General features: G+C 41.9%; 1 protein-coding gene across 2 annotated transcripts; it reads left to right on the top strand.

The window, feature by feature from the left end:
• Positions 1–4,565: 4,565 nt before the first annotated feature.
• Positions 4,566–15,825, top strand: LOC112228656 (ribose-phosphate pyrophosphokinase 1). 2 transcript variants are annotated; one of them, XM_024394163.2, is made up of 7 exons: positions 4,566–4,920; positions 9,384–9,567; positions 9,847–9,945; positions 12,767–12,891; positions 13,231–13,404; positions 13,614–13,773; positions 14,971–15,825. In XM_024394163.2, the coding sequence occupies exons 1-7, from the start codon at positions 4,799–4,801 to the stop codon at positions 15,061–15,063; spliced, it is 957 nt and encodes a 318-aa protein (XP_024249931.1). In that variant the 5' UTR covers positions 4,566–4,798; the 3' UTR covers positions 15,064–15,825. The 2 variants fall into 2 exon arrangements, with proteins under 2 accessions (XP_024249931.1, XP_024249930.1); XM_024394162.2 differs by having other exon boundaries at positions 4,568–4,920; positions 9,384–9,573.
• Positions 15,826–15,919: the final 94 nt, after the last annotated feature.

Here is a 15,919-nt window from a genome sequence, read left to right as displayed (position 1 = left end):
GTGGGTAGCGCCACTCACTTACCCCAGGTAACAGCGCGCCTTTCACCGCGATCACTTGCCCCTCGCGTTCTGGAGGTTGGCGTCCTCTAACTGGGCCGTCCCGAACTGGCCAGTGAGGATTCCCTTGTCGGGCGGCCCATTTGGTGCCTCCACCTCCATAAAGGGGAGCCTGAGGTCCTCCTCTGACGATGGCTCGTTTCCATGCACAGGGTCATCTACATCCTCCTGGTCCGACAGTGGACATCTCATACGGCGGGACGTGGGTTGCGCAGGCGACAGTCCTTTTTCCTCATGCGCCTCCCCAGGTCCCTCCTCCCCACTGCCTGAAAGATCGGGCAATCTCTACTGAGGAGATGGGCAGGTTAGGAACCCAAACGCATCTGTCCTCCCCCCTCGGGGTGGTTATCCATACCAGCACGGTTGGGTACCTCTTCCTGTCCCCATGTACACAAGAGACCGTCATCTCTTCATCCCACAGTTTGTCTTTCCCCTCTTGTGTGAGCCCCTGCGGTTGGGCCAGGGTCACCATGCTGCCGGAGTCCAGCAGAGAACTGGTGTCGACACCATCAATTCGTACTGGAACCATCGGAGGGGCCGTCTCGGTGTGTGCCCAACAGGAGGTGACGTAACTCGCCATCCGGGTTACCCTGGAACTGGAGGATGCGGCAGGCATGGCTCCGGCAGGCATGTACACGGCGTGCGAGGCTGGATCCATAACGGCTCAGGATCTTGCGTTTGAGTCCCTCATAATTCGCTGCCTGGTTGGCATTCAAGTCGAGGTAGGACTTCTGGGCCTTCCCGGAGAGGTAGGGTGCCAAAAGGCTGGGCCACCTTTCCCGCTGTGCCGTCTTCTCGAAGGTGCACAAATACATCCTTCTCCGTTAGCTTGACCAGGAACTGATTCGGGCTAGACTCCTGGGCCGTACCACCTTTCAGCTGGATTACCTAACCTGGAGAGCCTGTTGCTTCTGCTGGCTGAGGATAAACTGAGCCAACAGTTCCTCCATGGTAATCTGCGTATGCTCAACCCCACGGCACCCAAAGCTACTGAGATGCTTGTGTTCTCTACCGTATGTGGTAAACTGTGGAGTGTTGGGTTGAGCGCACAGAGATGGACACAGAGACAGGGACAGGGAGGTTCTAGTCAGAAAACACAACTTTACTAGGCAACAAAAAAATGATGTAACAACATAATAACTTAGGGTTGGGTCGGTCCTTCTCATATTCAGCTCCGTGTCTCTGGGAGTTTTATTTCCCCTATAGGGTCACCCGTTGCCTCTCTCTTTTTCTCTCTTGTGTTGCTCTACGGTGCTCCATTTATGTGGCCTGCACGGCTGGTTGGCACTCTCCCCTAATTACCCCTAATTGGTGCCATTAGCGTCGGGGTGCCCAGCCTGGGTACTCCCAGCAGAGGGAGCCAACGTCGCGGCATGTACCTCCCCTCTATCACCAACCCCTGGGGTAGACCCTCCGGGATACCACAGTGCGTTGAACACGATAGGGCCAAGTAGTGGAATAGTGGTGAGGTTTTAATGGGTGTAGGGTTAGCTGGTAAGGCACATTTCTTTGTCCTTTTTACCCTTCCCTTTTTGTGTCACAGACTGTAATGAATTCACACTCCAGAACAGTAGGAGGAAACACAGGGCTAGATAAGATAAATAGATTAATAGGGCGGCCTCACGATAGGAAGCGGGAAGATGGCAAAAATGGAGGTTTGGTTTGAAACTGCTAGTGAGTCGGGTGAAGATAATAGCACAGAGAGTGAGAATGAGAGGGTTACAGTGGCAAAGAAAAAAGGAAACAAGAGAAGTAAAGCTGTGGAGGAAAACAGGAAGCAACTTGATTTGTTTTACTCAGAGTGAGCGTTTTGAATCAATGCTACCTGGGAAATCCGCTTAACTTGTCGAGGAAGTGTGGGTGAGATTCACAAGAAGGGTGCTTTTTATGTGTGTGTGTCTGCGGATCAGAAGAAACTTGTTTTAAGACTCAAAAAGATATCGGAGTGGAATGTTTCCTGTATAGATTTTTTTTGTAGCAGTGTGCCTATCAAGGGTGTTATTTCTGGGGTGGTGCAAGAAGTAAAGGCTGAGGATGTAATTGAAGACATACAGTAACAGCCAAAAGTTTGGACACACCTACTCATTCAAGGGTTTTTATTTATTTTTACTATTTTCTACATTGTAGAATAACAGTGAAGACATAACAACTATGAAATAACAGAAATCTTATAGTAACCCAAAAAGTGTTAAAAAAAATCCAAATCTATTTTATATTTTTCAAACTAGCCACCCTTTGCCTTGATGACAGCTTTGCACACTCTTGGCATTCTCTCAACCAGCATCACCTGGAATGCTTTTCCAACAGTCTTGAAGTAGTTCCCAGATATGCTGAGAACTTGTTGGCTGCTTTTCCTTCACTCTGCGGTCCAACTCATCCCAAACCATCTCAATTGGGTTGAGGTTGGGTGATCTGATGCAGAACTCCATCACTCTCCTTCTTGGTCAAATAGCCCTTACGCAGCCTGGAGGTGTGTTGGGTCATTGTCCTGTTGAAAAACAAATGATAGTCCCAATAAACGCAAACCAGATGGTATGGCATATCGCTGCAGAATGCTGTGGTAGCCATGCTGGTTAAGTGTGCTTTGAATTCTAAATAAATCTCCTCCTCCATGCTTCACGGTGGGAACCACACATGCAGAGATCATCCGTTCACCTACTCGACGCAGAGTAAGTGAAAGGATGATCTCCGCATGTGATCTCCGCATCCGTTCACCTACTCTGCGTCTCACAAAGACACGGCGGTTGGAACCAAATATCTCATCTCAAATTTGGATTCATCAGACCAAAGGACAGATTTCCACCATTCTAATGTCTAGTGCTTGTGTTTCTTGGCCCAAGCAAGTCTCTTCTTATTATTGGTGTCCTTTAGTAGTGGTTTCTTTGCAGCAATTCGATCATTGAAGGCTTGATTCACACAGTCTCCTCTGAACAGTTGATGTTGAGATGTTTCTAGTACTTGAACTCTGTGAAGCATTTATTAGGGCAGGCTGGTAACTCTAATGAACTTATCCTCTGCACCAGAGGTAACTTTGAGTCTGCCTTTCCTGTGGCGGTCCTCATGAGAGCCAGTTTCATCATAGCTCTTGATGGTTTTTGTGACTGCACTTGAAGAAACTTTCAAAGTCCTTGTAATTTTCCGGATTGACTGACCTTCATGTCTTAAATTAATGATGGGCTGTCATTTCTCTTTGCTTATTTGAGCTGTTCTTGCCATAATATGGACTTGGTCTTTTACCAAATAGGGCTATCTTCTGATTGGCTCAAACGCATTAAGTAGGAAAGAAATTCCACAAAAAAACAAGGTGCACCTAAACTTAATTGAAATGCATTCAAGGTGACTACCTCATGAAGCTGGTTGAGAGAATGCCAAGAGTGTGCAAAGCTGTCATCAAGGTAAAGGGTGGCTACTTTGAAGAATCTCAAATATAAAATATATTTTGATTTGTTTAACACTTTTTTGGTGACTACATGATTCCATATGTGTTATTTCGTAGTTTTGATGTCTTCACTATTAATCTACATTGTAGAAAAAAAATGTAAACAAAGAAAAACCCTTGAATGAGTAAATGTGTGTCCAAACTTTTGACTGGTAGTGTAAATGGAGTGGTTGGTGCACGTCGACTGGCCGGTTGGTGGACGGAGAAAAGAAATTAACTTCATCCATGCTACTGTTTTTTGATAAAGAGTCTCTCCCTTCTCATATAAGTTAGGATTCCTAAGGTACCCTGTAAGAGCTTTTGTGCACAAGCCCCTTCAGTGTCATAAATGTAAAAGATTTGGTCACGTGTCAAGTGTGTGCAGAAGGGAAGAGTATCATGAAGTGAAATTCTGCAACTGTGGAGGTGAACATGTGCCTAAATTCCTGGGGTGCCTTGTTAGGGTGAGTGAGAATGAGGTGGCGAGGGTAAGGAGTGTCCAGTGTGTCTCCTATCTGGAGGCGGTGAGAAGATTGGAAGGAACGAGTGGCGGGGAAGAAGCAATGGTAGTAGAGCCACCAAGACCAGTGAACCGAGGGATAGTGAAATGCTACATGTTAAAAAAGTGGACTTTGTATTATTTATTGCAGTGTTTATAATCTGTACAGCACAAGTGGAGAAGAAGTTGAAGAAAATTGGAATCATTGTGAATGCAGCTGTACCTTTTTGGGGTCTTCAGGATTTCATAGCCGAGAACATTCAAGAAATCCTGTCGGTAAATGTTCCGCTATCACAGACCTCTGAGCCTGTGTAAGGATGTATTTTGGAGTGGACTGTGACTGAAGAAGTAGGATGGGTTTTGTTAGTTGACTTGTCTAATTTGGTATTTTATATGATCTCGTTTTTCCCCATTCACGCAGTTTTTTAATTTTCTCAATTCAATACCCCGTCCAGCTGGTGGCAGTAATGCGCCAATGACATTGGATGCCAACCACCGGTAAACCTCATCGAGGTAGAAGAGGTCGGCCTCACACTCCAGTACAGTAGGTGGCGGTGTATATGCAGCATTCAGCTGGTTGCGATCCGACAATACACATTTTAATAAGAAGAAAGAATCCGAAAAAGGCATGAGACAACGACCCAACTCATTCTCGTTTGGCAGCTGAAACTAAACCACAGTGGAAAGAGTCACCGTCGCAAGTTCATAGGCTCCTGTTGGTGGGTTAGATACTAGATACAGAGAAGCTAGCGAACTGGTTTTGCTTGTTAGCCGGGTATTTATGTGAGGGTGTTATTTGGTTACTTAATCCGGATTCCTCCAAAATGCCTAACATAAAGATATTCAGCGGTACCTCTCATCCGGACCTTGGCCAAAAAATATCCGACCGCCTGGGACTTGAGCTGGGGAAGGTTGTGACCAAAAAATTCAGCAACCAGGAGACATGGTAGGTTAAAAGTGTTTTAAACAATTAATATATTTGACCGAGTACCAGCTAGCTACGGTTAGTTATTTTACCAGTGGGTGAATGTTCTGCCTGGGAATGTTGCTTTGGTTGTTAGCTAGTCTACAGTAACGTTAGCCAGTTAGCTAAAGTTAGCCCACATGGCCGATTGAAAGCGCGAGGGAGTGTGGTAGTTATTGTTGCTAGTTAGCTAACTAAATTAGCTTACGGCCAACGTGTTCCACAAATAATCTAGCTAGCTAACTAGCATTACTTAGCTTTGTTGTTAAAAAAGTAGACGGTAAGGGCAGGAGGCCTAACGTTGGAACTGCAACAGCCTAAAATCCATGTGGACTACTATTGTAATGCCGGGCATACACAACACGTTTTTTGCCGGCCCAGACGAATTTTCATGATCGGGGTGAAATCCTATGTATGAACTTGGACTAGGATCAGTACCTCTGGACTCGCGTAGTTTGAGTGGGTGAAGGGCATGCCGATGATGGCTGTTCTATTTTCCAGACCCTTGTCGGGTGATGGTCTGATAATGTTTTTAGTATGAGCAGTGCTACGACGCGATTGGTCAAGGACTACTGCCATTAGCCAATGTGCACTCAGCATGTTAGACCAAAACAAGGATAGAAGAGGAAAGTAACAATTCGCAGGTTGTCACTGGTTACCACAGCCTAAAACAAAAATTGGGGTCATAATTTAAGGTTAGGGTTAGGCGCAATGTTAGCAGTGTGGTTAAGGTTAGGTTTCAAATCAGTTTTTAATAATTGTTTGCAGAAATCGTAGTGGTTTAGGCATAATTATGACTCGAGACCTATCACAAAGGCCCAATAGTGTGTGATTGTGGCCCTGGGAGTTCCTGCATATGGCCATTCCTGCATCTTTTTTTTCAGGGGTAAAGGACACTATCTACTGGTACTATGTACTCGCTGCCCAGACTTACATAATTAGACAGTGGAGTTTCTCATTATTTAAATGAAGAAATCGACATATACACACTAGAGGTCGACCGATTGATCGGAATGGCTGATTAAATAGGGTCGATTTTCAAGTTTAAATAACAATCGGAAATCGACTTGGCTGATTTTTAATTACATTTTTTTTATACACCTTTAACTAGGCAAGTCAGTTAAGAACACATTCTTATTTTCAATGACGCCCTAGGAACTGTGGGTTAACTGCTTTGTTCAGGGGCAGAATGACAGATTTTTACCTTCAATTTTGCAACCTTACAATGAACTAGTCCAACGCTCTAACCACCTGCCTCTCATTGCACTCCACGAGGAGCCTGCTTGTTACGCGAATGCAGTAAGAAGCCAAGGTAAGTTGCTAGCTAGCATTAAAATTACCTTGTAAAAATCAATCAATCATAATCACTAGTTAACTACACATGGTTGATGATATTACTAGTTTATCTAGTGTGTACTGCGAACGCGATACACAACATCCGGGATTTGCATTTAGCCACTAGCATGTTGGCAGAAAATGGTGTTTCATAAGGAAAGTATGCATATTTTCCCTGTTATCTTTTTTTTTTTCATTTTATGCTGCCTTACCCCATTACAGGCTGCGTAGGCTTCAATTTCCTCAACTTCATTTAATGGTATGTTCATGAGAGCGAGCGATACAAATGTATTGCAGGCTGCTTACGATGCATTTGGACGGTAAGATGACACTACTCAATACTGCCATCTGGTGTCCTTTGGGCTACAAAAGACCATAGCTCTACTGGTAAAATGCACATGAGGGTGTACTCTGGAAAGAGCAAAATTGTGTAACCGGAAAGGGTAGGGAACCACTGCTCTACTAAGGGTAGTTGATTTGTAACAACTGATTTTCCCTTCAACATAATTTAAACTGTTTTGATAAGACAACGTATCTTTTCATATTGCCATATTACTCGCTACTCGTGAGTTGTTGTACTGTTCCTATTAGTGATATAAAATCCCATGATCCAGTAGTCTTTGACTTGCTTACCTGTGGCCGGGTATAAGTAACAAGTGCCTTTTGAGATGTAAACGCCTGAGGAGTTGGTTTACCTGGAGGTTTGTAATGATGGTGCTGATCCTGAGCGTTGACATCCATAGGGTTGTTCAAACTCCAGTTTCTTCAAGTTAAATGGTGGTGGTATAATATGCAGGAATCACTCTGCCATTTCCTGGTTGCTAAAATTATAATAGTTTGCCTAATTTCAGTTTGTGAAGAAACAAGCAATGTATAAAATAGTCACTGTACCATCTAAACCGCTGCAAAATATATTTTCGCTAAAATAAATATTGTATTTTTCAGCTGTTTGAAGTGAACAAAACAGAAAAGTAAAAGATGCAGAAAATGTAAGAATGGGAAGCATAGAAAATGCCTACAAGGGGTATTTACTGCTCCTTAGTCTTGCATTAAATGAGTGACCGATCTATGACTCAGATTTCTATGTGAATTTGGTTGGGTCGCCCAAATAATTACATATTGCAGCTTTAAACGACAGAATAAATGTTAGGACAGGAATGTATGACTGAATTAGGCCTGACCCCATTTAGTTGACTGGTTGATGGGCTGTTGGTCAACCTGAGATTGTTTTGTTGAGCAGTTGCAAAAAATGACACGTCTTGATTGACGCCTGTTTCAGTGGACTAATCCATTGCGGAGGCTGCGGGGATGGCACACCAATACCACCAGTAGTACATTTACTGTTAATTCCCAGAATTTGTAACCTACAATGTTTTTTTGGTTAATTTCTGTTAATACATTCTTTATTATTAAGATTTGTCTTTTACAGTTCCCATTTTCAGAGTTGACACGTTTGCAGAGCACACAACCTAGTCTACACTTGTGGAAAAAAAGTTTTGGTTTATTTTTGTTCCATTTACGATTTGTCAATTTATTAATTGTTTTGTTTGGAGTGCTCCTGTCAATGTTGATTAAGGATGCACACCTGAATACGCATAGAAGTAGGCCTAGGCTACCTGGCCTGCGCACAAATGTAGGCTTATAAATGTGCCCACTTGGAGATCTGATAGTACGTCTGTCTTCACTCACCACCACTAATGAGCTGAGGAACTTCTTAAAGTAAGTTTTTCTTCACCTCAAACAGCAAGTAATTTTATACTGAACAAAAATATAAATGCAACATTTCAACAATTTTACTGAGTTACAGTTCATATATGGAAATCAGTAAATGTTAAATATATTCATTAAGCCCAAATCTATGGATTTCACATGACTGGGAATACAGATATGCATCTATTAGTCATAGATACTAAAAAAAATCAAATGTAGGGACATGGACCAGAACCAGTCACACCAGATACTGACCACCATTTGCCTCATGCAGACCAACACATCTCCTTCGCATAGAGTTGATCAGGCTGTTTGGAACATTTCTGGGATATTTTATAATACAGCTCATAAAAATATAGGACCAACACTTTAAATGTTGCGTTTATATTTTTGGTCCAAAGAGAATGACAATAGTTCCTCAATGTAGCCTATTTGAAAAATCTTTCCAGCCCTTTTGATAAACACTTGGAGTGAGAGGGGGGGGTCACGCTCTGATCCGGTGGAACCACCATAAAGTTGTCTTACCTGATTGCTTCTTATCTCCTGCTCAAATAGCCCACATCTGTGTCTGTCTGAAGCTCACTGGTAAAACTCTGAGGGTCCAGAATATTTTATACAATGTCTTAAGTTTATTTGTGCAAGCTTGTGGCTGGACCTAGTTGATACAATGTTTCAAGTTTCTTGCAGACAGGCCATGCATAACCATGTGATTTATTTTTTATCAGGATATTTCTTACTGCTGGCTGCAATGTTTTTATTGTTGAATTTACGTAGGCTATTTTTACATAGATGGCAATACTTTTAGATTTGTATAATTCATTTTTAGATAATTTTTATTAATCACATGACAATGATTTTGCGATATGAAGGCTTTATTATAAAATAAATTAAATGCTTTCACAAATGTGGAGATGAAAATCATAACTGGCGAGCAGATCGTTAGAAAGGGTAAGATAAATTGGCATTCCAAATGGAAAAGGTTGCCGACCCCTGGTGTAACCTATTATCGGAAACTTCGGGAGCGTAATGGCAGAATCTGCGAAGGCCAGTGGGAGGTGGTGGTTCAGGAACCCTTTCCCCCGGCTGGTTAGGCTATCTTGATCTCTGGCTCCCTCTTGAGTCATTCTTAATTATTGAATCACCGTTTGCTTAAAGCATCAGACAATCTTAGTAGCCTACATATAGTTGATTTTATTGAGAGTGCGCGTGAGGGGTTTTAAAATTTTGAACAGCATTTTCTTTTTTTTGTAAATATATGGATCATTCGCTGAGTGTTTTTGTCTATTGACCTGGAAGCCCATGATGCCATGATTTATGTACATTAACAGATTGGTCTTCATGTTCTCTACCTGTCACCATGTATAGCCTACTGTCTGACAGTCTATGATTTGATCCTGCAGCGTGGAGATCGGGGAGAGTGTCAGAGGAGAGGATGTCTACATTGTCCAGAGTGGTTGTGGTGAGATTAATGATAACTTAATGGAGCTCCTCATCATGATCAATGCCTGTAAGATTGCCTCTGCCTCACGAGTCACGGCTGTCATCCCCTGTTTCCCATATGCAAGACAAGACAAGAAGGACAAGGTGGGGGTGAGGGAAACTTAAATAGTTTGTTCTGTTCACAGCATCAACACACTTCACATCCATATAAATCAGTCTATTTGCTTTGATTTCATATATTTGACTGCTTTACAGAAATGCCATATTGGGCAAACCAATTTGGTTGATTAGAATATAACTGCTAAAGCTAATTCGGAAAGGAAATTGATCTCCCTCTTAGTAAATTGTTTTAATTGCATTTTCTCAATGGACCTTCTGCATGCATTGTATGAGAATAGAGATTAGCAATGTTTTTCTAAACAGAGTCGGGCTCCCATCTCTGCAAAGCTGGTGGCCAACATGTTGTCAGTGTCAGGAGCCGATCACATAATCACCATGGACCTGCACGCCTCGCAGATACAGGTGAGCCTTCTGGCACATTATTTGGTTTGTTCCATCTATATTTTGCAGTCACTAGTGTGACAACTAAGTACAAATGATTGATGAGGCTATGAGATAGTTAAGTACTATAAACGGGTTGCCTGACAACGTCACAAATGATGCACGCACATCGCAAGTGTAGAAGGCTGGGTTAGGATTCTGAGCGATCAGGTGTAATTGTTGCTTGACAAGAAGCTGCCTTGTGGGGAATCCTAGGTGGCTGGTTTCAGAAATGTATTTTTGTAGTGCTGAGAAATAAGAGCTTTTTGAAGTCTGTTTGGTTTTAGTTAGATTATTACAAAATAATCATGGTTTTCAGTTTCTATATTTGTTTTTGTATTTTACATTAAATGCATTATAAAATTATTTAGAGCTTTTTAATGTAAAAGCCAGTCAAAAATGGTGAACATTCAATTGCCAAAACATTGAAAATATTCCCTTGTCTGTCAGGTCCACATAGGAATGTATATTTTTTCATTCCTAAAAGTAATCTCATCACTTCTCAGGCAGTAGCAGCCAGCCAGAAAAACATCTAATGTTATCTCTGTTCTCCCCATACTTTACTGTCTTTAGTCATCCTATTTAGCTAGGCCAGCCAGCCTAAATATGCTGCAGAGCTGTCTGATAATCATTTTGCTAGTTCTTCAAAGTAGATGAGGCATACTTTCACGAACTCTCTATCCCTCTTGTCATTTTGTCTACATTCCTCCCGTGTGGTCTTGGGTGTATCTAACGTAGCAGGCATCAGTGAATCTATGTCTGAGCCGGAAAAGACCCGGTGCAATGGATTATGGTCATTGTAGTTAACTACTATGGTTCTGTGCTGAACTAGGTTGAATATTTTCTTAGTGAAAAGTACAACTCCCTTCAGCCCAGCATCCCATATAGTTCTTGACTTCATTTCTCTCATGACTGATTTGTTGTCTCTAGATAAATGTTGCATTGGGCTCACAAAACCTGCCTAAATGGGATTCAAGTACGCTGAACAAAAATATAAACCTAACATGCAACAATTTCAAAGATTTTACTTAGTTACAGTGATATGAGGAAATCGGTCAATTTAAATGAATGCATTAGGCCCTAATCTAAGTATTTCACATGACTGAGAATACAGATATGGATCTGTTGGTCACCATATACTGTACCTTAAAAGGTAGGGGTTTGGATCAGAAAAGCAGTCAGTATCTGGTGTGACCACCATATTTTCCTCATGCAGCGCAACACATCTCCTTCGCTTAGAGTTGATCAGGCTGTTGATTGGCCAGTGGAATTTTGTCCGACTCCTCGTCAATGGCTGTACGGAGTTGCTGGATATTGGCAAGAACTGAAACGCTGTCGTACACCTTGATCCAGAGCATCCCATACATGCTCAATGGTGACATGTCTGGTGAGTCTGCAGGTCATGGAAGAACTGGGACATTCTCAGCTTCCAGGAATTGTGTACAGATCCTTGCGACATGGAGCTGTGCATTATCATGCTGAAACACGAGGTGATGGAGGTGGGTGAATGGTACGACAATGGGCCTCAGGATCTTGTGACGGTATCTCTGTGCATTAAAATTACCATCGATAAAATGCAATTGTTCGTTGTCCGCAGCTTATGCATGCCCATACCATCACTCCACCGCTACCATGGGGAAATCACAATGTTGACATCAACATTCTGATGTCACACATGCTGTCTGCATCTGCCCGGTACAGTTGAAACAGGCATTCATTTGCGAAGAGCACACTTCTCCAGCGTGCCAGTGGCCATCGACGGTTAGCATTTGCCCACTGACGTCGGTTACGATGCTGGACTGCACTAAGGTCAAGACCCTGGACTACAAGCACACAGATGAGCTTCCCTGTGATTGCTTCTGACAGTTTGTGCAGAAATTATTTTGTTGTGCAAACCCTCAGTTTAATCAGCTGTCTGGGTGGATGGTCTCCGATGGTCCGCAAGTGAAGAATTTGGATGTGGAGGTCCTGGGCTGCCGTGGTTACACATGGTCTGCGGTTGTGAAACCAGTTGGACGCACTGCCAAATTATCAAATGACATTTGAGGTTGCTTTGCACGCCCCCTCAACTTGAGACATCTGTAGCATTGTGTTGAGTGACACAAATGCACATTTTAGTGGCCTTTTATTGTCCCCAGCACAAGGTACACCTGTGTATTGATCATGCTGTTAAATCAGCTTGATATGCCACACCTGTTAGGTGGATGGATTATCTTGGCAAAGGAGAAATGCTCACTACAGGGATGTAAACAAATTTGGTCATAATTTTTTTTATTTTATTGAACATTTCTGTTATCTTTCATTTCAGCTCATGAAACATGGGATCAATACTTAACATGTTTTTATAATTTTTGTTCAGTGCAATTGAACCGATGTTAGTCAGTTGTTTAATAACCGAAAACCCCCTCAAATTAAGTTATTTCCGCCGCACTAGTATCTTGTTCATGATACCATGTCTTATTTTGACTTGTGCCACGTCTATGATATGACCATTTTGCTAACTAACAACTGTTACGATGTATTTGAGACTTATTTTGTAAATATGTAAACTGTTTAAGTGCTTATTTTGCAAATGTATTTGTTTTTAATAAACATTTGGATCAAAATATAGTTTACATGTTGTCAACCCCGTCTGTATTGCCCCGAAGAGGTGCGTGGATCGGTTTTGTTTCTAAACAACATGCTGTCAATAGTGAGCCACGTGAAAATTTCTCCAAAAATCTGTTGCACGTAAGGCCGTTTGAAGACGCTGACTAGTGATCCTTTATCTTATCACGGGTTTGCTCACTGTATGCCTCTGTAGGGGTTCTTTGATATCCCTGTGGACAATCTATACGCGGAGCCAGCTGTGCTGAAATGGATCAAAGAGAACATCAATGAGTGGAAGAATTGCACCATTGTGTCTCCTGATGCTGGAGGAGCCAAAAGGTAGATTGGAGGAGGCCAATGGTCCTGTAGATGCTTCATTACAATGGGTCAAAATGACAGATTTGAGTTGTTAGAAATATTAGCATTGTTGAAAGGATTGTTCTTGCTCAATTCATTATTTAAGGGATTTGTTAAGTTCACCTCAATCAGCCTATTACAACAATTTTGTTGTAATAGGAAAGTATTTTTGATACCGTCCTTACAGTGCTTGGATTAATCATAGAATCATACAACTGTGTCTTACTATATATTCCCTTCCTCCTATAGATGTGACTTTGTGGTATGGTTATGGTACTGCAAGTGATGTCAACCATTCCAATCTGTGGATTCCCTTTGCAGGGTCACCTCTATAGCAGACAGGCTGAATGTGGACTTTGCCCTAATCCACAAAGAGAGGAAGAAGGCTAACGAGGTGGACCGCATGGTCCTGGTGGGGGACGTGAAGGACCGAGTGGCCATCTTGGTTGATGACATGGCAGACACATGCGGCACCATCTGCCACGCTGCAGATAAGTGAGTCGCTACTGTGTTTAAGCTGCATACATTTACAGAGACTGAATATAAAATATTTTAAATGTACAACAAATACAGACCAGAGCTATTACATCCATTTTTAAGGAAGTCTCTGAAAAGAAAATGTATGGATCGCAAAGTTTTTTAAATTTATTTTTTACAACCAGAATGTGGAGATTCAACCAAATGTTTTGTTTCTGAATATCCAGGCTAGTGTCTGCTGGAGCCACAAAGGTCTACGCCATCTTGACCCATGGGATCTTTTCAGGCCCTGCTATCACCCGCATCAACAACGCCTGTTTTGAGGCTGTGGTTGTCACAAATACCATCCCTCAGGAGGATAAGATGAAACACTGTTCAAAAATACAGGTTAGAATCGCAAGCTCATCACAGTAGCTCAACACCTGATGTTTCCTTGTAGTTGCAGAGTTTAGATCACTTGGGGAATTGAAACATAAACATTCCATTATTTTCAAAAATTACAAGTTGTTTTGACAATGTTTTTCTTTCACAAATAACAGATCACCTGACACCAGTACAAGCACACATACCAACCTCCCTCCACCTCATGAAAACCATTCAAACTTTGTCCAGACAATGTTCAATGATTACCTAAGCAGCAGGCTGTCAACAATCTTAATTTCAATGGCCCAGCATGTTGCCTGGACTACTTACATTTCTGCTTGATTGATTCTTACTGTGTCTAACTCCTTACTGTTCGGAACGTTTCCAAATCTTTGAGTTTAGTTACTGCAGTGTTTCCTCTGGAAGAATTTGTAATAGGGATTCTATAATATTTATGAAGGACTTAAACTCAATTCTGGTGACTTTTTTTTAAAAAAAGGACCCCACCACCCCCGGTTGCCACTACTCAACAAAAAATCTGTCTCATCAAAATTGGAAGTCACTCCCCCAAAATTATTTTGAGTTATGATGGCATTTTAACCCAAGTTACCCTACAATTGACCCGTGTTACATTTAGCCCCACTCTCCCCTATGCACTAACAGCAAATTGTGGAGTGGTAACACGCTTAACCATGCCACTGCTAAGAACTCAGGGTTTAAAATGGTGCAGTTCGTGCATATTTAGGAGAAATAAATAAAGTAGGAATCGAAAGCTAAGATCCCCCTGTTTTCCCCGTGATAGGAAGAATTGTTGTGCATTGACTGCTTGTCAGAATGCATGTTTCACGCCCTATGGTACCTGTAACTTGAATGGGCCTCGGAATATTTATCTCGCGTAGAACACACAAACACGATGACAAAAAATGTATAAACTATTCTAGTATGGGGTTGTCTGAATTTTCTATTCATTACTCATTTTGTTTGCAGAGGAAGTAAATGTGGACTGATCCTGGATCTTCAAAGTGTGCCTTGGCAAAACATTTTGTTCAATATTTTTTTGAGTGCAATGATTTTGCCTTGGTGCAACGCCACTGACCTACTGGTGGTGGTGTTTTGTTAAACATTTCAAACCAGAAAGAAAGCAATTGGTTATCTGTGGGGGAAATAAGTTTGGGTGATTAATTTGGTTTATACATTTTTTTTTCTCCCCCCACCCTTCAGGTTATTGACATCTCCATGATTCTAGCTGAGGCTATTCGCCGGACACACAACGGCGAGTCAGTGTCGTATCTCTTCAGCCATGTTCCCTTGTAACATCCCATGAACAACCCCACCCTGCTTTCACCGGAAACCTGTACCAAAGGACGGATGTCTGGAGCACCACCATCATCTCAGCCCATCCATTTATTCCCCATCGAAGGAAGGAAGGAAGGAAGGACATACTGTGGGGTCAATTTAAAAAAAGCTCCTTGCCAATATTCTGTTACACTGCACTGGCTATCAACTGGTTTGACCTTTTGACTTACCAAATGAAGATTTTAGTAAATTGGTTTATTAATATGCCAGGCTGTTTCATATTGGCATTGTCTGCCATGTTTCACATAGGCATTGTTTATTACAAGATTGAAAAGCTCTAGTTTACATTGCTGCTGAAAGCCATTTTGAGAGAAATGTTCACGCCAATATGGCATTATGTTTAAGGAGCTTCTTATTTTGTTACTGATCTGTTTTCCGCTACAAGGCGGTCTATCTACTTGCGTTTCCTAGATAATGTTATAATTTTGAGATGCTTGTACTGATAGAACTCTGCGTTTACACAGTTCAACAACAAAGCATTGTGTACTGTTTACATCCATGCTTTAGTTAGACTTTAGTTATTTTCATGCCTTTGTATTTCAAGCTATATTCTAGGACGTGTTTGCAGTTCCAATTCCAAGTGTCCTTAGTTCTATGCCTTGGTGTGTTGATACCATGATTTTAATATTTAGTTGCATGATTTTTATGTAGTTGTAATCAAAGCATGACTTGCAGTGCACACATACAGGTAACTGCCAAAATAAAGGAAACACCAGCATACACTGTAAAGTGTCTTAATAGGGCGCACGAGAACAGCTTCAATGTGCCTTGGCATAGATTCTACAAGTCTCTGGAACTATATTGGAGGAATGCA

This window comes from Oncorhynchus tshawytscha, linkage group LG30 (assembly GCF_018296145.1).
Source record: "Oncorhynchus tshawytscha isolate Ot180627B linkage group LG30, Otsh_v2.0, whole genome shotgun sequence".
Taxonomy (NCBI): domain Eukaryota; kingdom Metazoa; phylum Chordata; class Actinopteri; order Salmoniformes; family Salmonidae; genus Oncorhynchus; species Oncorhynchus tshawytscha.
Note: the sequence above shows the minus strand (reverse complement) of the source record. Positions and strands in the feature narration are given on the sequence as shown.

Coding starts and splice junctions, on each gene's coding strand:
- LOC112228656 (XM_024394162.2), top strand. CDS start 4,799: ATGCCTAACATAAAGATATTCAGCGGTACCTCTCATCCGGACCTTGGC. Junction 4,921..9,383: donor TTCAGCAACCAGGAGACATG/GTAGGTTAAAAG, acceptor TTGATCCTGCAG/CGTGGAGATCGGGGAGAGTG. Junction 13,774..14,970: donor AACACTGTTCAAAAATACAG/GTTAGAATCGCA, acceptor CCCACCCTTCAG/GTTATTGACATCTCCATGAT.